General features: G+C 51.6%; 9 protein-coding genes across 9 annotated transcripts; 5 read left to right on the top strand and 4 right to left on the bottom strand.

The window, feature by feature from the left end:
• Window positions 1-324: 324 nt before the first annotated feature.
• DL89DRAFT_277907 (Vps52-domain-containing protein) lies at window positions 325-2,513 on the top strand (the record flags this gene model as incomplete). Its single annotated transcript, XM_040889476.1, has 2 exons — window positions 325-404; window positions 429-2,513. 2 exons carry the CDS (start codon window positions 325-327, stop codon window positions 2,467-2,469), a joined length of 2,121 nt encoding a protein of 706 aa, XP_040745006.1. The 3' UTR covers window positions 2,470-2,513.
• Window positions 2,514-4,868: 2,355 nt separating this feature from the next.
• On the top strand, window positions 4,869-7,029 carry DL89DRAFT_266507 (uncharacterized protein). Its single transcript, XM_040887101.1, has one exon. It carries the CDS (start codon window positions 5,010-5,012, stop codon window positions 6,654-6,656), a length of 1,647 nt encoding a protein of 548 aa, XP_040745005.1. The 5' UTR covers window positions 4,869-5,009; the 3' UTR covers window positions 6,657-7,029.
• Window positions 7,030-10,577: 3,548 nt separating this feature from the next.
• Window positions 10,578-11,012, top strand: DL89DRAFT_221888 (histidine phosphotransferase; the record flags this gene model as incomplete). Its single annotated transcript, XM_040884544.1, has 1 exon — window positions 10,578-11,012. One exon carries the CDS (start codon window positions 10,578-10,580, stop codon window positions 11,010-11,012), a length of 435 nt encoding a protein of 144 aa, XP_040745004.1.
• A 194-nt stretch (window positions 11,013-11,206) lies between these two features.
• DL89DRAFT_127192 (RNA-binding domain-containing protein) lies at window positions 11,207-12,551 on the top strand. The gene is made up of 5 exons (XM_040883276.1): window positions 11,207-11,514; window positions 11,599-11,614; window positions 11,689-11,847; window positions 11,928-11,997; window positions 12,149-12,551. The coding sequence occupies exons 1-5, from the start codon at window positions 11,401-11,403 to the stop codon at window positions 12,438-12,440; spliced, it is 651 nt and encodes a 216-aa protein (XP_040745003.1). The 5' UTR covers window positions 11,207-11,400; the 3' UTR covers window positions 12,441-12,551.
• A 14-nt stretch (window positions 12,552-12,565) lies between these two features.
• Window positions 12,566-13,621, bottom strand: DL89DRAFT_222078 (P-loop containing nucleoside triphosphate hydrolase protein; the record flags this gene model as incomplete). The annotated part of the gene is made up of 1 exon (XM_040884566.1): window positions 12,566-13,621. One exon carries the CDS (start codon window positions 13,619-13,621, stop codon window positions 12,566-12,568), a length of 1,056 nt encoding a protein of 351 aa, XP_040745002.1.
• Window positions 13,622-13,703: 82 nt separating this feature from the next.
• Window positions 13,704-15,431, bottom strand: DL89DRAFT_127195 (uncharacterized protein). The gene has a single exon (XM_040883277.1). It carries the CDS (start codon window positions 15,259-15,261, stop codon window positions 13,741-13,743), a length of 1,521 nt encoding a protein of 506 aa, XP_040745001.1. The 5' UTR covers window positions 15,262-15,431; the 3' UTR covers window positions 13,704-13,740.
• A 4-nt stretch (window positions 15,432-15,435) lies between these two features.
• DL89DRAFT_274531 (protein serine/threonine phosphatase 2C) lies at window positions 15,436-16,676 on the bottom strand (the record flags this gene model as incomplete). The annotated part of the gene is made up of 5 exons (XM_040889199.1): window positions 15,436-15,636; window positions 15,700-15,707; window positions 15,813-15,984; window positions 16,034-16,392; window positions 16,577-16,676. The coding sequence occupies 5 exons, from the start codon at window positions 16,674-16,676 to the stop codon at window positions 15,436-15,438; spliced, it is 840 nt and encodes a 279-aa protein (XP_040745000.1).
• A 431-nt stretch (window positions 16,677-17,107) lies between these two features.
• DL89DRAFT_127197 (uncharacterized protein) lies at window positions 17,108-18,116 on the top strand. The gene has a single exon (XM_040883278.1). It carries the CDS (start codon window positions 17,449-17,451, stop codon window positions 17,986-17,988), a length of 540 nt encoding a protein of 179 aa, XP_040744999.1. The 5' UTR covers window positions 17,108-17,448; the 3' UTR covers window positions 17,989-18,116.
• Window positions 18,117-19,731: 1,615 nt separating this feature from the next.
• Window positions 19,732-20,872, bottom strand: DL89DRAFT_266502 (NAD(P)-binding protein). Its single transcript, XM_040887100.1, has 4 exons — window positions 20,516-20,872; window positions 20,405-20,493; window positions 20,248-20,376; window positions 19,732-20,216 (listed from the first exon to the last, which is right to left on the bottom strand). Exons 1-4 carry the CDS (start codon window positions 20,736-20,738, stop codon window positions 19,782-19,784), a joined length of 876 nt encoding a protein of 291 aa, XP_040744998.1. The 5' UTR covers window positions 20,739-20,872; the 3' UTR covers window positions 19,732-19,781.
• Window positions 20,873-21,194: the final 322 nt, after the last annotated feature.

The following is a 21,194-nucleotide window of genomic DNA, read 5'->3' as shown; positions in this document are numbered from 1 at the left end:
GAAATAGAGTCGTGTGTTGTTAATGTAGCAAAAAGGGGAGACGATTTGTAGCAAGTGGAAAGAGAGCTGGAAATGCAAATACTCACAAAGGGTGGTGGAAAAATACAAGCGGGAGGGCTGATTTGCCGGCCAAGGCTAGAACCGGCACTCGCTTGGGGAGGACCGGCCCTGGTGCGCGCGAGGCCACAATGGCCTGCATTCGGTGGCGAGAAGCCTCGACTCCGATCACCGCCATAAAGCTACAAACGTCAGCCTTCGTTCTACGTCGCGGTATTTCGTTTCTGCAAGTTTATTTTTACTGCATTCAATCGACCTAATCGCATCATGGCCGGGACATCGCCGCAAAAGGACCCGGTCGACCTCACCTTCGAGGGGTTTGACACGACCAACGAGCCTGAGGCGCTGTCCGCCGACTCCCCCTCCCTCAGCATTAACCTCGACGAGGAGCTGGGCAACGCGCAGAACGACGAACTAGTCAAGCAGGTACTGACCAAGGGAGTTGACCTGCGCCAGCACTCGCGCCAAATCGAGCAGGAGCTGCACGACCTCGAGGACGAGCAGCTGGCCAGCTACGAGCAGCACGAGAGCGAGCTTTTGGCACTCGACGCCGAGATCAAGAACTGCGACGAGGTGCTCGAGAACATGGAGCGGCTGCTGGTTAACTTCAAGTCCAACTTGGGCGCCATCAATAACGACATCCAGGCGCTGCAGACGGACTCGCTGTCGATGAGCCTGAAGCTCAAGAACCGGGTGGTGACCGAGAAGCAGCTCAGCAAGATCCTACAGGGCGTGGTGGTGCCACCAGATGCGGTGCGGACAATTTGCGATGGTGAAGTCAACGAGAAGTACCTGGAGTGTCTGGTTGAGGTCAACAAGAAGATTGCCTATATGAGGGTACACGGCAAGCAGCACAAGCGCCTGCGCGCGTTCCAGGAGATTCAGCCTGAACTGGACCTGTTGCGGCTGCGGGCGTCAGCCAAGATCCGCGAGTACCTGCTTGACAAGATCAACGGCCTGCGCGCCCTCAGCACCAATGTCCTGATCCTGCAGAACTCGATCTTCCTTAAATACCGGTTCTTCAACCACTTTCTGATCGAGCGTCACCCAGAGGCTGCGGTCGAGGTGCGCGACAGCTACATCCACATTATGCGGCAGTACTACTTGGACCATTTCGAGACGTACCAGCGCGGGCTGATGAAGCTCGAGCGTGTCATTGCAGACAAATCCGATGTCATAGGGCTGGACGAGTCGTCGACAAAGCTCAGCCTGTTTGGATCAACCAAGACGGTTGCGCGCGACAAAAACAACGTGTTCAATCTGGGTACACGCGCGGCGATTCTAGACAGCAGCGACCCACGCGCCATCGTGCTGTCGATTGCGACAGATTCGAATGCAAAGTATCCGTTCGAGGAGCTGTTTCGCAGCTACAACCTGGCGCTGGTCGACAACGCGACAACTGAGTACGAGTTCATCATGCAGTTCTTTGTCAGCCCCAAGGCGCGCCAGAAGATGACCGGATCGGACATGGCGCGGATGATCTTTGGCCACATATTTGAGCCCAGTATGCGGGTGGGCGAGCTGTTCCTGAAGGGCTACCTGGAGACAGCGCACGATGCGCTAGGCATCCTGCTGTGTATCCGCATTATGGCAAGCCTGGCCAGTGAGTTGCAGCGCCGCCTGGTGCCTGTGCTTGAATCCTACGTGAACTCGATGAATATGCACCTGTGGCCAAAGTTCCAGGCCATCATCGATACGCACATCGAGAGCATCAAGCGGCTGGCAAATGCGCACAGGAGCAAGACAAAGCTTGATACGCAGCCCCCCGCAGCGGTGCGTCGCTATGCGGAGCTAGCAGCATCAATACTGAGGCTCAACGCCGCCTACAACACGCACGCAGTGTCCCTGGGACTGGCGCGTCTGCGCACATCAGTGCAGTCGTATCTGACGCATGTGTCAGGCAGCAGCTCCGACAAGCACCAGGCGCTGGTTTTCTTGATCAACAGCTACGATCTGCTGCTGACGGTTCTGTTTGAAAACGGGTTCTCGGAGCGCGAGGAGGAGGTGGCAAGCTGGAAGCAGGAGTTCTCGGCGACCGTGATGGAGTTTGCTGAGACAGAGCTTGCCAAGCACTTTGGATATCTCAAGCAGTTTGTGCTTGAGGCCGAGCAGCAGTCGGATATCAGCCAGGTGGGCACCGACGGGCTGGACCGGGTTGCTGGCGAGTTCAACGCTGGCTGGCGGTCGCAGATTGCCAACATTAACTCATCGATTATTCAGAGCTTCTCCAACTTCCGCACCGGCACAGAGATCCTGCATGCAGTGCTCGGCCAGCTCATCATCTACTACACGAGGTTCCACAGTTTGTACGATAAGCGCTTTGCTCGTCGTGGTTCAGCCACTAGCACGTGCCAGCCAGTAGGCGTGCAGAACGTGATGGTTGAGATTAAGAAATACAGGAACAACTTTTAACCATATTATATCTGACATCCACATTTGACGAAACATGATGCTTTATACACCACATATGTATATTGTTGTGCGGCGGCCGGAGCGAACATCACCGCTAACAAGATGGCAAAAGTGTAAATGCCGCACATGCACATGTAGCAGGCTAGCATGCTGCATATCAAGGGAAACAACTGATGTAGCCACGAAGTATGAAGGCTCCATTTCTTGGAGCTACACTTGTCAGCTATGATCCTTCTGACACCTTATTAGTTGGCAAGACTGCACTATGAAACATATATGTTGTTAATATCTTCAACAGGGATTTCTGTTTCTACATGCTCAACTACGCTATAAACCTCCTATGACTGTATCCCACCTGTGTTAACGGGGAGTTTCTGCTATTTCCATTATTGAGAGGACAGTGGTAGACAACAGAACCAACTACAGCGTTCAGCGCTTGTAAAACAAGGACCCGGTGGTTGGCAGGCACCGCTCCTGTCAGCTGAATGTTGGTGACAAGGCGGCTGGCAAGAGGGAGTGGCAGCCACTTCATGTGAATGTCTCCTGTTCCGGGCAACACTTTGTCCTGGTTGCTTGCCGTCACAAAGCCAGATGCAAAGAATAAGCGAAGAGACGGAAATTTCGCTGTTGGCACCTGGCTTATGTATGCCTCTGGGCCTCAGCTTGTCTTCAGCATTCACGATTGCTGCATTTCCTATTGCGGTGCTTCACATGGCATCCCAAATATTCACTCACCACCCTCCTTTCAAAAGCTAGCCTGTGATCGCTATGGTGGAGGACAATTGCGCCTTGTGCAGGAGAGAGCGGAAATCCGCCTCCAGCTGTCTACATCCCAGCCGTCCTTGCTTCAGCAGCTATTTCTTGTGCCAACAATAGGCCGGTGCAGAGCGGGAATCATCGCTCTGCTGTCCCCTTTGACATCTGCCTATCTTCAATTTATCGACTGCCCTTGCGTTGCTCAACCAGAACAATGGCAGAGATTGGCGACACTGCAGCACTGTCAGCCACAGAGGGTTGGCGTGAAAGAGTGTAGACGCAGGATTGGCCGATGCTAAATGAACTAGCTGAAAATGCGCACAGGCACGCTTCAGGGCTGCCACCACCCCTCCAAAGGTGTCCACCATGGCACCCGAGCGGGCAGCCCTGCCTGAGCGAGCAAGGTGCCCAGTGCAAATCACAGCTGTATTTTCATATTAAGCAATCTAACATGTGTCATGCCGCTAGGGCAGTTCCGACTCACCCTAGGCGGATTACTCACTGAGAGTGGCGCAGCTTTATCCAGGGCCGTACGCGGCTTAGATGAGGGCTCAGTATGCGCACTCGGCGCTTGCTTAAATACCCCTTGCTGGCTCCTAGCAGCAGGGATTCCTCCTGGTTTTTCCAATATATTTTTGTGAACGCTTACTTTTGGTTTTATCAGCACATTTACAATCATCACTAGGAGAACACGCTACCTAGTTTCCTCTTCCCTGACTTTTGACCTAGGTCGTTTTAGGCACGCGCCGTATTATTGAAGTATACTTTGTGGGGTATGATGAGTGCTGACAGAAGAAAGGCACCTGGCACCACACATGTAATAGGTGTGCAGCACCCAGCTCATATCGGAACTGCACCACACCTGCTGGACCAGGTACTACCCCGCTGCCGACTCTGGGCTATGGAGGTGCTTAGTTCGTATCTTTGAAACTAAAATTTGCCACAGTTGTGCTCCCTGTTGCCGGCTCATTTCTGCTTTTAGCCAAGTGCCAGTGTGTCGGAAAATGAAGTTCCCTTGCCATCCTTTCCATCCAGCGCTCCACAAGAACACACAATGCCCGCTGCATATCTGCTGCAGTGAACACATGCACCGTCCACTTTTGTGAAGCAAAACAGGTCCTCCAGTGCAGGTACCAGCTGTTCACAGTTGGGAAATTAGAGTGTGGAGTGTGCTGAGCCGCTCGGTGCTCGACACAGGGTGACGAAAGATTTGGTGTTAATATGCACTGTTGGCCAACTATTTGCAGTTGTCAGAAATGAAATGGGCGGTGCCAAGCAGGTTTTCAGCTACGGAATGTCAGAAAGCATCGCCAAGAGTGGTGTGTTGTTCCTTTGTTCATGTGGCCTACTCCCTGTCTTTCCAAAGCCAGAGGGCATCCGCTCTCTATTCTGGCTTGCTGGGTGCCTGCTGACACAAAACCAGCCATCTTTGTTCGATTTCTTCTAGCAAGTTTATGTGGGGCACCAGGTCACGCCTGCTCGGATATGCACTCTTCTCTCCATCCACTTGCATGCAAACTGGCTTGCTGAGGGAGGGCGAAGGGCAATTTCAGGCAGGGTTGTCAAAAAAAAAAAAGACAGCTGGGAGGTAGACAGCAATGAAATCGGGTATTTAACCATAGAACTGGGCGATGGCCGAGCTGCTCCTCCCTTTCCACTCCTCACCACCACCACCACCACCACAAACCCCCTCCAAGCAATAGCTCTTCCACCTCTCCTAGCTTATTCAGCACCCTTGTTCTAACCCTTGAACAGCCTTTCACCTTTTCATTCAAGTGGTTGCAATGGATATTGACCAGGCCGACAACCAGCTGGCAGTGATCTCCCAAATCGACATCGCCGGCCTGTGCGCATCGTCGCTGTATCCTGGCTCCACCTATATGGAGTACACCCGCATTATGAACTTCGTCGAGACAGATCCCGATTCTCTTGATGAACTACCGGACTCTGCATTTAGCGTGCTCTTCATCCATTGCCGCGTCGATATAAATGACCACGACCCCTCGTCAGCAGCTGGAACCCCGCGGCAGTGGTATCTCAACCTACAGTTTCTCATTGACGCTGGCAAGCTGAACCTGGTAACTGAGATTCGTGTCGTCATGCACGACGAAAGTCACCAGCCGCTGGAGCTGGATATGATTCTGAAGGAAATCACTGCTGACATTGGTGGGCCTCTTCCAAACGTGCACTCTATTCTCTTTCTTGGACAAGGTATCTTCACCGCAGGTCGCCTCCAGACTGCCTTTGTCAGAAACAAGAACGCAAGGAAAGCTGTTGAGCATATGGTGTACCTGTTTCCTCGTATCAACAGTGTGAAGTATCACCTGCTCAAGGAGTGGGTGCCATCGCCCGGACATCGTCAGCCTCTGTCTGCTAACGCATGCCCACTGTATGCGCTGACTATCAAAGCATACATCCACCAGCTGGAGCACATTCAGTTGCTTATCGGTACTCCTCTGTCATTCGACAAATTCTTTGGCCTCATCTCTTTGTCCATTGACATCCAGAATTTCCGCCAGTACACCGGTTTGGCTCTCATCCCGACCAACCATCTTCGTACCCTCACCCTTTATCGAATTGACGGTGTTATCCCATGGGCATTGTTCAAGTCACCTCAGGGCGTGCTGGCATTTGACGTCCTTGAAGTTCTGTGCCTGCAATTCATCCAAAGGAGCAGACACCTCATGCCATTCCCTGGCCTTGACTACAACATCTCCTCCCCGAAGCTTAAAGAACTGCGTGTCGTTGGCTTGTTATATGTTTATGCTGATATTCTTGGCTACTTCTTGGTGAACGATATCTCGGATCTGACGATTTTCGATGAGCCTTCCGGCTTCGACCGCATCAACAAACGCGCTTTAGAGACGGTAAACTACCTTAACATTGGCCACCCTACAAGCACAAGGGTAGAGAACTGCTACTCGGCCGCTTCTGTCGATCGTCTTTTTGCCCTGAAGTCCAATCTTAGGATGGCCGTCATTAGCTGGTTCAGATGGCCGTTGCCTCTGCACATTGAGTGGACCAACCTGAACGACCTGAATTTTTCAGCAAGCATCGCCACTAAGGATGGAATCGCCAACCTGATCCTGCAGCTTCCAGCGCTGCAGTCTATAAAGATCGATTGCGAATCTATGTGCATTGACGACGCTGCTGCCTCAGTATTCCCCGACCAAGCAAACAGAAACACTATGGCCATCTATACCCTTAGAGCCCGCAAGAGCTCGCCTATCAGCCAATGCCTAGAGCAATTCCACATCATATCTAAGAAGAACTTTGATATCGAAGGGTTCTGCGAGCTGGTTGCGCTTCTGCCTAGAATCGCCAGGATCAAGATCAATTTCTACCATGTCCAGGATGTCCAGGCCATGCTGCCTCACTATGTCAAGGCGGCCCGCAGCATCGATATTTCTGCCTACCCTTACGCGTTCTGATGTTTTTATAGCTCATTAGCATATAGCTTTAACCCTGAGAGGTCTGTTGCTCTCCGGTAACGCACCTCAGCGTCCTGAGAGCACATGTTTGCTGAAATCAGTGCCTTTTCGATTTTTGCGGCTGAATTATCGTCCAATATTGTGCAACCTCGCTGTTTGTTGAGACGGTCCGATGGGACCTAGGTGGAAACCGGTTATCATTTATCAAAACATTACTGATGTTTTGTCTTCAAAAAAAGTAACAATGTGGGCCAGCTGATAGTTGTTCCAAGTCAATAGCGTCAATAACTTTCGTATTGATAGCTACTGATAGCCTAACATAATTTTCTGCCACTTACTGTAGGCGCCTAAGCCAGTAGACAGCAATAGCCGTACTCGCTTCATACTGGCAAATTGGCAACCGACTGCTCAGCTGGTTCGCAGAGATATATTGACGGCAAGTGTGTCCCTTATTCCAATTTTATCGCATTTTGCTTCACAGCTATTCCTGCAAGATCTATTTTATTTTATTTTTAGTTTCGGAAAAAGCACAGGATTTATAAGGAACACACTTCAAACATGAATACTTCATATCCATATAAATTTGTTTCGATCTTAGGAGATGCCGACCCAGGTATTGAAGGTGGTGGCTCGGAAGCAGTATACGGATTTGGCCCATATGTTTAAAAACTAGCATGTCACGCTTTTCAGCTCCGTCTGTGCGCTAACATGAATAATCAAGAAGCAGCCGATAAATCGACTAGTTAGTGCGCGGGTCCGATTAGCCATTAGTCCTGAAGCCAAGTTTCCCAGTATAGGAGCCGCTGCTCGGTCCCTACCAGCAACCCTTTCTGGTTTAGTAGTGAATTCTTTGAAGTTTTATATGAACGACATTTACTTCACCATCAAGTAAAATACTGATACTGGTAGTTAGAACTTAGTACCGCTGGTAATTTTTGTTTTATACTTACCCTGCGCATAAGCAGCTATGGCTTATATGGTTGACTATTTTATTCACAATTTGTACCTATTGTTGTGCTAATGAGAATGTGAATAAGTTTGGATTTGATAACTAAAGAAAAAGGAAAAGAGAAAGGAAAATTACTGATGCCACGCACTAGCCTTTTTTGAAGATTTCGCTGCTGTGCGGCGTCTAGCCCTATCAGTGAAACCAGGGTGACAAGTTGTTATTGTAGTGGTCACACGTCTCCACTAGATATCTCCATTGGTTCAGTGCAAGAGCTGCTCTCATTGTTGGTCAGACTGATGCCAAGCATTTCGTCAACCAGAAGGACAGGCCAGAACTGTCGAGCGCAGATTTCGGTGACGTAGTTAGATACCATATTTATGATTATCTATTACATAATGGCGATATCGAGCTACATGGCATACGCGAAATGAATCAGGTGGCGACACACATGGATACCGAGCTGATGACAGCATACAAGAACAACATTGTGTTGCACTATGGCAGTTGCCTACAGTGGATTCTGGCCAAATTGATTGATATTCACAGCCGCAAAAACACACTGCACAGTACAATGGGCAATGTGTCCAAGGCTGAGTTCAATAACGCATGTCAAGTGTATATTTATACGCCTGCACAGAAACTCCGCCAGGCAGTTGCCTCTAGGCACCCTGATCTCAGTATGCTCACCCCACCGATGCTTGCAATCTACAACAAGCTGGCATCAGTCCTTAATGCCTATGATGCCAAGGTAAATCCACTTAAGCATCTGCATGCATATATTCGCCTATGCCAGCTTATCGAGAATGAACAGCTTGGCAAGTCTCCCCCAATGCTTGCCTCTGCGGACATCATGGATCCCAGGCCATGTGCGCTTAGACAAGCAAATAATCAAGCAGGTGTTTATTTCAAAAACACATGAGCAGGTTACCAAGATCAACACAGCAAAGAAGGCAGCAACAGAGGCAAGGAAAGCAGCAGAAAAGGGTGAAAATTGGCCAAGAAGGCTGCACGCGAAGCAGCGAAGATGCCATCGGATGAAACAGAGGCCACTGCAGCAACTGCAGCAGTAGCGGCTGATTCGCTTGCAGGTGCATTGGCTGCTGCTGCAGACATTCCGGCATGTTCCCAACCCGCGGCCCTACCAGAGATCGAAGAACCCAACTGTGAAGTGCCATGGCCTTCTCCGCTGTACAAGCGAGTCATGTAAGCAGGCCATGGCACAATACAGGCAGGCCTATTCGTCTCGGCTCTTGAACCGCGATCTCGCAGCAGTTCTAAATTTCAGACTCATTTTCCAGTCACTCTGTGATTCAGGCAATGTTCCTGAATGGTTCTGTCGCTCTACGGCCATTACTGCCAATGCTTCCAGCACCACCCCTACAACAAAGACCCTGCGCAAGAGGCATGCAGCAGCAGCAAACCAGCACTGAAGCACCTGCACTGAGCAGGCTATCAGGACAGGAGATATCCAGGATTGTTATTGCACCAACAACCATCTGACATGTTCAAATGACCAGTTCGCCATAATGCTCTTATCAACATGTCAACCCATGCTGACTAGCAGCCGAGCTCACATCATGAGCAGAGCAATTCTAGTTTCTACTATTTTGGCTGTTTCCTAAGCCAAACATTACAGAAAACATGGGTTTTGTTGAATCACCAAAATCTTTCTCAGTAGTAGCATCATCATGAATGAGTTTTATTTTTCAATTACAATACTAGCAACAATTTTCATATTAGGCTTTTGTTCTACTGCCTGTACCTGCCAATAACTCATATGGTACATTGCTTTCAGATATTACAAAAATGATTATACTATAATTTCTCTCAAATAGCCCCCTACCTGGAACTGTCTACCACTAGCAATGCCAGCAATTGACAATACTCTTTCAATATGATATAGAGATAAAAATGGAATGGCATTAGAACACATGATGGTTTTCACACTGGAAAAGTAGTTGCAGAGATGCTTGATATGAATGTTTTCAAAAGTCTTTCTTCACCTTCATCCAAATGCATATATTGATTTTTGCCATGTAGCGGTATAAGATCCATCAAAATACAATGAGAACAAACACCTCTTAAAATCCAATATGCATCAAAGCATGTGGTATGCAGTCCTCAAAAGCCAGGAGGTAGTTCTGGAATTAGATATGGAATAGGAATAGGTAGTAAAATAACTGATACAGTGATATCTTTCACATGTCTGAGTGGCATTGTCCATAAATCGTTTTAGAGTTGGATAAAAGTGACATCTTGTTATACCGCAACCAAGGCAAGCACTGCCACCAACAATGTTGCTGATAACCATAATCCGAGTCAGGTGCATGACGATGAGTGCTCTGACCTACTGCAATTTATAAGGTCATAGGTTCAGATCTCTGAGGTGAATTATGATTGTGACAGCATGTCAGAGGAGATGTCTTTGACATATTGAGGGCATTCGGGTCAGGGTGGATGTATATATATATCACTGTCCAGAATTCAAAATTGTCTCTTCCTTTCTTTTCTATTTTAATTCAGGCAAATAGCCCTCATATATTTAGGGTCACATCCTAACTGGCATATAGTTAGGTAAAGTAGGTACATGGGATCTTGCTTCTAATGTAGCTAGTTGCATAATGTGGTGCATCTGCTATGTGGCCCAATAAGTTATGAATAGCAGGTTTTATAAAGCAGACCTGGGCTGGAATATTGTATAGAATATCTTCCTGGCCAGCAATGGACACTGGCGTGCTGTGCATTGTCAGTGCCATTTTGTGGCCAGAGAAGGGCATGCATCAGAAATATTAGAAGCAAACCTGTTTTCAAGGAGGGTGTTGCGCCTGAAAGATATAGCTGCACCAGTACGTGGTCATGTGTACCTTGGAGGACAACTGATGTTCTTTCTCTGCCTTGCGCAAGCTTCGCTTTCTACACTTTCCACTACCTTGTACTTTTACTTGGCACATTGCACATTCGGAGTTCTCCAAATGACCAATGTAAATAGCGACATAGCAGACGACGAGCTCGGCGGCAACATCCTGGACCTGGACGTGTTTGACCAGCTGCTGGCAATGGACGGCGAGGACGACGAGTTCAGCCAGCAGCTGGTGTACAACTACTTCGAGCAAGCCGAGACGACATTCACAAGCATGGACAAGGCGATAAAGGCACGAGACTTGGTGCGGCTCTCAGAGCTGGGCCACTTTTTGAAGGGCAGCTCGGCGTCGATAGGCGTAAAGCGCGTGCGCGACTGCTGTGAGCACATTCAGCAGCTGGGCAGGCTGCGCGGCAGCGACGGCCAAGGCCAGGTGGATGAGGATACGGCGCTAAGGGAAATCGGCGCTGAGCTGGTGGAGGGCCGGAGCGAGTATCGCAAGGCCAGGGAGTTTCTGCGCTTCTTCTATGAGCAGGAGAACGAGTGAGGGACATGAGGCGGTGGTGTCGCGTGGATGCGCGTCTAATTGTCGAGGGGTGGGAGGCACTGATTGCCCCTCCGTGATAATGGCTGGGTGGGCGAATAGGCAAACCTGGTTCGTCCTGGGCATGAAACTGCAGGGAAACAGGACCCAGCTCTGGTGCAGCCGCAACAGCCCCTTCCCTCCCCTTCCCTCATTCTGTCCAGCTGAAAATTTATTCTTCTCACCCTGGCCGGGTATTTTCCTTGAACAAAAAAAAAGTCCATAGAAGGGTTGTTTTCGTTTTTTTTGCGTTTTATTCGGAATTCAGCTTTTCCCTTTTCCTTCTGGCATAAAGATTTCTGCTCATCTAGCTTGCAAAAAGGTCGCAGCTCAGTAGCTATTTAAAAAGAAAATGAGTGGCGAAACACAGCAGCTGTTTGTTGGGCGCCTGCCGCGCACCATGCGCTCGGAGGAGCTGCGGGAGCTGTTCGAGAGGTTTGGCGAAATGTCGCGCTGCGACGTCAAGGTACAGTCTGCGGAGAATTAAAGGATATATCCAAATAAGGCAAAATGTAGCACGGGCTAACAGCACATATCCTGTGGCATGTAGCGGGGCTCGAACCTGAGTAAGAGATAGGCGAACGTAGCAGGGGCATTATACAGGCGCAGTCGGCAAAGGGCTAACGAGGGTGGTATGTAGGCTACGGGTTCATTGCGTTCAAGGCGGCGGCGGACGGCAAGGCGGCGCTGGAGGAGCTGAACGGCAAGGAGATCCAGGGCGAGAACATCGTGGTAGAGTTCGCCAAGGGCCCGGCGCGCAACCGCGACGACGGTGCGTGTTTCCGGTGCGGGCGGCCAGGTAAACTACAGTTTAGAGACATGCGGTGTTGTCTTCAAGGCATTGGAGGGATATTAAAGCCAGCGACTTGCTGTCGGTAGGTCATTGGGCCAGGGATTGCCCGGACGCCAGATCGTCGCGTCGCGGCGAACGCAGCCGTAGCCCGCGCAGGTAAGCTCTCCCAGACATTGTGGACTACATGGAGTAATGCAAAAACGCCGCTTCGAGCCTCCCCGCCCTCCCGGTGCCAGCACAAGCCCTCTCCCCGTGTATATCGTCCCCAGCCTTAACCATTACATTCCACCTATTTAATTCCCTCCAGATCAAGATCGCGTGATCGGCACCGTCGCGAGCGGCGCAGCGAGCGGCGGCGCAGCCGTTCGCGGTCCGGGACGCGGCGGCACGGGCGTACGCGCGATGACGAGCGGTCGAATCGCCATCGCCGGGCGCGCAGGGATTCGCGCAGCCCCGGGCGGCGCCGCGGGCAAGCGGGCAGCGGAAAGAAGTACAAGGACCGGGATGCCATGCCAGACTGGGAGGACAAGAAGCCGGCCAAGACAGCGGACAGCGGATATTCGCCGGAGCGCACCAGCGCGGGCAACTGGGGCGTCTAAGCACCCCCAGTAGCGTATGGGGAGGGGGAACCCACTCCCCTACCAGACTGGAACTCTATGGAAATTTTGGTACTTTTTTACGATTCATAGTTTACGGAATGAAAATTGGAAGCTTATGTAGCAGCCTATGCCTTCGAGACAATCAGCGATGCCTGCATCATCAGATCCAACATCTGCAGCTGCTCATCGGCGCCCTCAGACAGGGCTACGTCGACGTTGGCCATGAGCACGGCCAGCTTTGCCTTCTGCAGCGAGCTCAGTGCTTCATCCTGCATAGCCTGGTCGTGCAGCTGGGCGAGAACCTGGGCCGCCGGGAAGCCGCTGAAGCCGAGCTCGTCGACAGCCCTAATGCACGAGTCCGTATCCTGGCCGCTCCAGGCTCTGCGCAGCCCGTCAATGACAGAGTCCGGCACAGCACCCACAAGCTCGCGCACCATCCGCTCGTCAATCTCAGTCTGCGCAGCCATACGCGACGCGCTCTGCAGCGACATGATCGCGCGCCGCAAGTCGCCCTCAGACGCAGTGACCAGTGCATCGACGGCCGGCTTGCCAATACTGACATTTTCCTTGTCGGCCACCAGGGAGACGCGCGCGACCGCCTGCTCCTTAGGTAGACTCTTGAAACGGAATTTGGCGCACCGGCTAGCCAGCGGCTCGATGATGCGGCTCACGTAATTGCACACAAGGCAGAACCGTGTAATACGCGCGTACTTCTCCATGATCCGCCGCAGCGCTGCCTGGGCATCTGCCGTCATGGAGTCGGCCTCATCCAGGATTACAATCTTGTACGGCGGCGACGGGTACTGTGGGTCGGCTGGGGACACCACGCTGCGCGCAAAGTCCTTGACCTTGGCGCGCACCACGCCGATACCGCGCTCATCTGAGGCGTTCAGCTCCAGCACGCGTGTCTTCATGGCCTCCGGGCCGTACATGTCGCGGGCCAGTGCCAGAATCGTCGAGGTCTTGCCAGTCCCCGGCGGCCCATAGAACAGCAGATGCGGCAGGTTCTTTGTCTCCAGCGACTTGCGCAGCACCTGCACAACCTCCTCCTGCGCAGCTACCGACTCGATGCTCTTGGGGCGGTATTTTTCGACCCAGGGAACCAGGCGCTCGACGTGCACCGGCTTGCTGCTGTCTGTGGACGTGGCTGCAGCTTTGGAGGGACGGTTAAAGAAATCCATTTGCGCAATGTACAAGGGAAAGCTGAATTAAAGAAGGGGGATTGAGAGCAAGAAAAGCATGTATTTGCTGGGAAAGGGGCAACGCGAACTAAACGCGCAGCAAAGATAATTCGGTTTGATCACAGAACCTTGTATGGATTAAGGATGCCGTTTGGGTCGAACATGGCCTTGATGCGACGCATATAATCGATCATCTCCTTGGGCTTGGAGTAGCCGAGGTAGTCACGCTTCATCAGGCCGACGCCATGCTCGGCTGAAATGGACCCACGGTGGCTAGCGACCCACTCATACACGTATGGCTCAAAGACCTCGGTGACGCGGTTCTGGAACTTGTCAGCCACCACATTCAGGTGCAGGTTGCCGTCGCCAATATGGCCGTAGCCGCAGACGATCTTGACCGGATCAGCCGAGGACTGGTACAGACCAGCAGTCTTCAGCTTGCCAGCAATGTCGCCGACAATATCGTACAGCACGGGGATAGGGATGGAGATGTCGTACTTGTACGTGGCGCCGGTCTTGCCCAGCGACTCCGGGATGCCCTCACGCATCATCCACATGCGGCGGATCTGCTGCTCGTCCTGCGCCAGGGCGCCGTCCTCGACAGTGCCGCTCTCCATCAGCTCCTCGAGCAGAGACCCCAGCTTCTCGTCATCGTGGTCCTTGTTCGACCCGCTGGTCTCCACCAGCACGTAGAACGGGAACTCGCTGGCCAGCGGGCTCTTCAGCTGCTGGTGATGCAGCACAGCGCCCATGCAGCTCTGGTCCCAGAACTCAAAGGCACTCAGTACTTCGCCGCACCGCCGCCGCGCTAGGCGGAAGGCGTCCTGCACCGCCGCGTAGCTGGGAACCCCCAGCACAGCCACATTGACGGCTGACGGGCGCTGCGGCGTCGTGATCGACACGCCCGTGATCACACCCAGCGAGCCTTCCGAGCCAATAAACAGCTGCTTCAGATCATAGCCCGTGTTGTCCTTGCGCAGGGTGCTCAGATTGTCAAGAATCGTGCCGTCCGGAAGCACCACCTCCAGGCCCAGCACCGAGCCGTGCAGAGTGCCGTACCGCAGGAACCGGATGCCGCCCGCATTCGTTGCTACATTACCTCCGATCTGGCAGCTGCCCTTCGCGCCCAGATCCAACGGCATCGTGTACCCGCGCTCGCCGACATAGTTGTCCAGCTCCTCCAGTACACACCCGGCATCGCACGTCACTATGCCCGAGATGTCGTCAAAGCTACGCACCTTGTTCATATTACGCAGACTCAACACCACCTCGTCGTGAACCGGCACACTGCCGCCCACCAGCCCCGTGTTGCCTCCTTGCGGCACCACAGCGATCTTGTTCTCATTGCAGTACTTTAGAATCTGCGATACCTCGGCCGTGGTCTTTGGTCGCAGCACCACCTGCGAGTCGCCACGGTACTTGTTCAGCCAGTCGGCGTTGAAGCCCTCCAGCTCCACCGGGTCAGAGGTCCCGCCCACCGCGGGTGTGGCCAGGATGGTCTCAGCCGGCAAAACGCGCTTGAAGAATTCCATGTCCGACGACGTCAGCTTCTTGAACTGCGCGTTGCGCGCCGGCTTGTGGTACAGCCGCAGTAGCAGCGGGCGCGCAAACTGCGAACGGGCTCTAATTGCACCAAGCATTTTCTTGTTGTAAACGAAAAAAAAAGGGGAAACAAAGATAAGTGAAGGCAAGGCTGCTTCCAGGAGCCCAATCTGTGAAGATCACAGCGCTTTTAGTTGGGACCAGGGGGTCGTGGGGCAAAACCAATTCTCCGTGACAGGTCGGAAATATCCGAGGCAAAGGAATTTCTCCTTTTAGCGGCGATCCGGCGAGTCTTCGAGATCGGTAACGATGGCGACTATGACAGAGATGTCGTCGCGCTTTCCTCCCTGGTAGTATAGGCCCTCCTGCATAGCACGCATCTGGAACGGACTCTCGGCGTACCGTGTGTCCTCGCTGACGAGCTTGGCGCGCTCGGCTATGGCGCGGCTGATGGCGCGCGGATCAACGTGGAACTGCGGCAGCATCTTCTGCAGCTTGGGCGGCGGGGCAGGCACGACGCGCGAGGCGGTGGGGACAGGCGAAACTACCTGGTCATCACTACCACCCTCGCACATGGCGTCGAGCTTGCCACCCGATTGCTGCGCCTCGTACCACAGCGAGTCGGTCGAATACTTGAGCTCAGGCGCACCTGCAGCGCGCATGGCAGCCGGCAGATGCTGGTTGACCTCGTCGAGGATGTCATCGTCAAAGAGATTGTCAAAGACGCCGTCGGAGCCGACGATGACAATATCCCCGCGCTGCACCTTGAGGCGGAAGACCTGGGCGTCAGAGGGCCCGTCGGAGTGCTCCTCGGTGCCGAGCTTGGTAGGGGAAGTTGAACGAGTGCTGCTGCTCCTCGGTGCGGTACACCATGTCGCCCTGGCGCACCACCGTCAGGCTGCAGTCTCCCAGATTGGCTACCCGCAGCTCATCGCCACGCAATACCACCACACACGCAGTCGACGACCCACGCACACCCAGTGCCTCCATCTCGTCCAAAGTGATCTCGTACGCGCGCCGCAGAATGTCCACCGGAGCCGCCGCATGGTAGTGAGCGAACTGCTCATCGTCAATGTCCTCGAACCGGGCCACCTCGGCACTGGCGTGGTGCATGAGCCGCCGCGCAAACAGCGCCGGATCTGCATCTCCGACGCCCGCCCACCCGCCCACACCATCGGCAATGCCCAAGGCATCGTTGCGGTGGAAAAACGCATCCTCGCCGCAGCTCGCTGCCAGCGACTCGCCCTCCAGTGGCCGCTCCAGTGGCACCCGCCCTGCATGCTTTGGGATCCCCGACGCCGCATGCGCAAACACAAAGCTGCGCTGCACACCGACGCGACTCGTGCCGCCGCGACTTCTCGCGACCCGTCGAGGACCGTCCGTCGCTGTGCAGCTGCGCCGAGATCGACGCACTGTCTGTCGGCGCCAGAACGTGCTCGGTCCGGTCGCCAAACGGCGAGCCCGGCTGCCGCCCCAGCGACGACGAGTGGAACTTGCGTGCAGCCGTGCCCATGCCCGGCGGGACCAGGACTGCCGATGGTACGTGAGGGTGCGGTGTCTGCGCAAACAGAAACACGCCCGAGGGCACCGCCGGGATCGTGAATGGGAACGACGAGTTTAGCGTCGCAAACTCCCCACCCTGCCAGGCACTCCACCGCTGCCGTGGCCGGTAGATGGCGGCGCGCGCTGGAGCTGCCCGCCGGTCGAGCCTCCCAGTCTCGCTGCCTGCCTCCCATGCCAGCAGCTTCCTGCCTCTTGCCTTCTATCCAGCTACGCGCTGCCCGCGCTACCCACCCATCGGCTGCGCTGCCGCTCTGCTGTTTGGCTAGAATCGTGTTCAGTGACGCCGATATCGCCCGATATGTCAACCGGCGCAGTGTCCGTCCAGCGTTCGGATCCTGCGAGAGCCGTGACACTGCCCACGAAAGTCGGTTAGAGTCTGCTGCCATCCGCTGTATTGCTTTATGTCGCTAATTTGCTGTGCTCAAATGTGTCGCTTTTTTGTTGCCACTCAAATAGTAGAAAAACAAATATTTGTGAGATGAAAAAGAAAAATGCCTCTATCCGCCTGCCCCCTCCCCACTCTCGGCCACCGTGCCCACGCTTTCACTGCGGCTGCATATGGTCGGGCATTGCAGGAACCATAGGGTGCGCCAATTTGCGACATAATCAGGCGTGCCCGCGTGACACACTGATACGGAAAAAAAGCTTTCTCCCGCCATCTTATCACTGCTGTTCGCACGCACCAACCAGGTCGATCAGCCTGTGCAGCCCCACCAGATAGCATGCATCGCTGCCCTGGCCAGGAGTCCACCGCGAATGGGCAAAATCAATCGCTCGCATGTCCAGCATCCCATCCACCCCGTCATCCGCCAGGAACCTCTGGTACCGCTCCGCATCCGCCTCATACACAAACAGCAATGAGCTCGCATACATCCGCGCCTCCATACCCTCCACCACCCGCAGATAGTCCTGCAGCTCCAGCACAAACTGCCGCACAATATACCTGCGGAACTCCTCCGACACTTCACCGGCTGCCGGCAAAGAACTCTTTAAACGCTTCACTGATTGTTTGGTCCGTCAGCCCGCGACACCAGTCACGGTCTGCCGGCGCCCGCCCGGCCACCGCCATACCGCAAACCCGCACCCCCAGCGACGCCGTGGTCGTCTGCTGCGCCTTCTTCTCCATCCTCTTGCTTCTTCTCCTCCGTCGCATCGTCATCATGGAGCCGCGTGCCCACCTTCACGTCCATCACGCATGCCCGCGCGAACCCGCTCGTCACGTTTTCCATGCAAACATACTACACAATAGAGGACAGGTTTAGTGCGCTGCAGTGTGTTCCTGTGACCGTATCTATTCACCTACCATTTCGCCGGCCGCTCCCCCATCTGTGCTGGTGCGCTGCAGTGTGCCGTAGTATTCGGGCATGAAGCTTTTGAACTCTCCGCTGGCGCCTTCGTAGAACTGCTGCTCGCGCTTGTTCAGTGGTTTGATTATCATCTTGTTATCCTCTACTGCCAACACCCCGTCGTGTCCCGCTACCTGGAGCTCAAATGGCTGAATCGACGATTCATCTACTTTCACTGATGCCTTGCCTTGCCTGTTCCATGCCGATCGTATGCTGCTGTGCCTATAGTTGACTGGGTTGTGGTTAGAGGTTTTATTAAATAAAAATCAAGCCTCCAGAAAGATCTTTGTAAATAAATGCCTTATGCTTATGGCCATTTTAGCATGCCAATCATCAACCCTGCATACACGCCTACACTGAATACCTGACTACATAAATAAAATAATCCTACTAGCCAGTATGGTCAATAACATTTGAGTTAGAGTATTGGCTCTATATATGTATACGCATCAGATACTCTGTGGACAGTACCATTATCCCTATTTACCTACTAATATAAAAATATACAAATATTACTTTTATCCAGCTATAGAATGATTTATGGACAATAGCCACTTAAAGATACATAAAAGATATCAGTGTATCAGATATTTTACTAACCTATTCCTATTCTATATCTGATATCAGAACTACCTCCTAGCTTTTAAGGACCACATACTGCATACTTTGATATATTAGATTTTATAAGAAGGTATTTATTCTCATTGTGTATCTTTGATATCTTTATAGGCATTCACATAGAAAAAATCAATGTTATATATTTTAGATAATGGTAAATGGAAAAGACATTTGGGAGATCTATTTCTTTAGAACTTATAAGTTTTTAGCTAACTTTGGCAATAATTAGTTGGATACTTTGAATAATCATTTTTCAGAACAAATTTTTACTAACTAGATATTTTTAGCAATAGATGTTAATAATTATTATAACCAAAATGTTTATATACTTATAAATAATTACCTAAGATATATTTTTTGGCTATTATACTAAAATTACTAGTAGTTATAATATAGCATTAAACAAGTTACTAGGCAGATAAGTGACTCTGTATAACCTCTGTATTTCTTAAGCAGTATGAACTTTCTTATCTTTGAATGAACCTCTATAAGCCTAGGTACTACTAGTAATAATTCTATCTCTTTACTTATTCTTTATACCTAGCTTTGTAATAGCAATGTAACCTAGGACAAAGTATTGCCTAGAATAGGAAATATTCATATAAAGTAGCTGCCTATTCCCTCTTACTAGCTGCCTTATTCACTAATACTCAACTGAATAGGAGCAGTGCATATTAACTACTAGGTCCCTTATTTTATAATGTGCTGAAATGCTATAGTCTATTTCTGTTATCTACCACTATCCTCTCAATAATAGGAAATAGTCAGAAACACCCCTATTAATATATGTGGGATATAATCATTAGAGGGTTTATAGCATGCAGTTGAGCATATAGAAACAGAAATCCTTATTGAAGATATTAGCTGAATGTATGTTTCATAGTGCATTCTTGCTAGCTAATAAGGTATCAGAAAGGATCATAGCTGCTAAGTGTACCTCCTAAGAAATAGTGCCTCCTATACTCTATGGATGCATCAGCTGATTACCCATGGATATGCAGCATACTAACATGCTACATGTGCATTTGCAGTAGTTTACATCTGCACCACTTTAATATAGTTGATCTATTAAATCAATGTATAGAATTCTACTATGCATACTTTGCAAGGTCGTCATGGTTGTACGCGATATATCTGCCTGACAATGAGTGCTCAGCACCAATGGCCAGATTCCCAATAATTCCTCCAGGGACTTCAGCTCCTATTTTCATTGAAGCGATGAAGTCTGCAGAAGCCTTGGCACGTTCTCCAACCTTTTGGAATTCATCCTCCATAGCAGAGCATAGAGGGGTGTCGACAACACCCGGATGGAAGGCAATTGTAGTGATATCGGGCTCCTCAATTGCCAGCACAGAGGTAATGTAGCTGAGCGCCGCCTTTGTCGCACCGTATGCAGCATGGTTAACAAGTGGGTATCTACTTGCGTCAGAAGAGATGTTGATAATACGTCCGTTGATAGCACGCAGGTAAGGAAGCGTCTTCTGGATCAATGCAAGCGGAGCCACGACGTTGAGGACGCAACTGGGCTTCGAAGGCTGTCAGCGAGATAGTCTCCACTGACTCTATGGGCTGAACAATACCAGCATTGTTGACCAATGCCACTAGCGTACCACTGAAGATAGCCCTTGCTGACAGCATCTTGCTGGACGGCCTCAAGAGTAATATCGCCGGACCACCTGGAATTAGCTTGGCAGAAAATGAGAGACTTTGCAACTTCATCGATAAGCTTCTGCAGACCATCTTTGTTGAGGTCTACGCCAACAACAGATACATCCTTGGATAGTAAATGGAGGACGATTGCCTCTGCCAATTCCACGCGACACACCCGTGACAATGATGACTTTGTTTGACGGACATGACGAAGCTAAATTCTTTATCCGCTTAGTGGGGTGAACAGACACGATATGGAAGGAAGTGAGTACAGTAGTTGAAACTAGTCCGGTTTGGTGTGTCCTCACATAGTTTTTATACAGCAGGTGAACATCCCATGCAAGCACGGCTTCCCGCACTTCGGTGTACATTTCGGGTTCGGTCTCGTATATAGTCATTATTACCGCCGATGGATCGTGGGGTAGAGGGCGTGTCAGGTCAGCATGGTTGCAAACTCCGCACTTGCTGGCCTATTCTGATCCTGCAAAAGGCGGATCGGCAGTTGATTGTGGCATGGACGATCTGAGGTTCACTGCGGAAAAGCAGTTAGACTATGACACTAGCTTGAATGAGTAAGGAATATTGACATTCGGGGTCCGGAGCTCCCCTGCGCCATTATGGGGCAAGGCCGAAACGCATACGTACAAAGGCCCAGACAGACGATCAGCCTTGCTTCGTCCCCTGTCGCTTTTTGACAAATTATTTTTTTTCCATATACTCGATACCCACTCATCCCCTAGATTGACAAGGGAAAGTCAATATGTTTCTATTATGCTGTTGGCGCAAGGACTATCCTGGGCTCATGTCTGTTTGCAAATCAACTAGTTTATTGTGTTGCAGATTCTTGCATCAAG

Source organism: Linderina pennispora, assembly GCF_002104995.1.
Source record: "Linderina pennispora strain ATCC 12442 chromosome Unknown DL89scaffold_4, whole genome shotgun sequence".
Classification (NCBI taxonomy): domain Eukaryota; kingdom Fungi; phylum Kickxellomycota; class Kickxellomycetes; order Kickxellales; family Kickxellaceae; genus Linderina; species Linderina pennispora.
The sequence above is the reverse complement of the archived record's forward strand: the minus strand, read 5'-3'. Positions and strand labels throughout refer to the sequence as shown.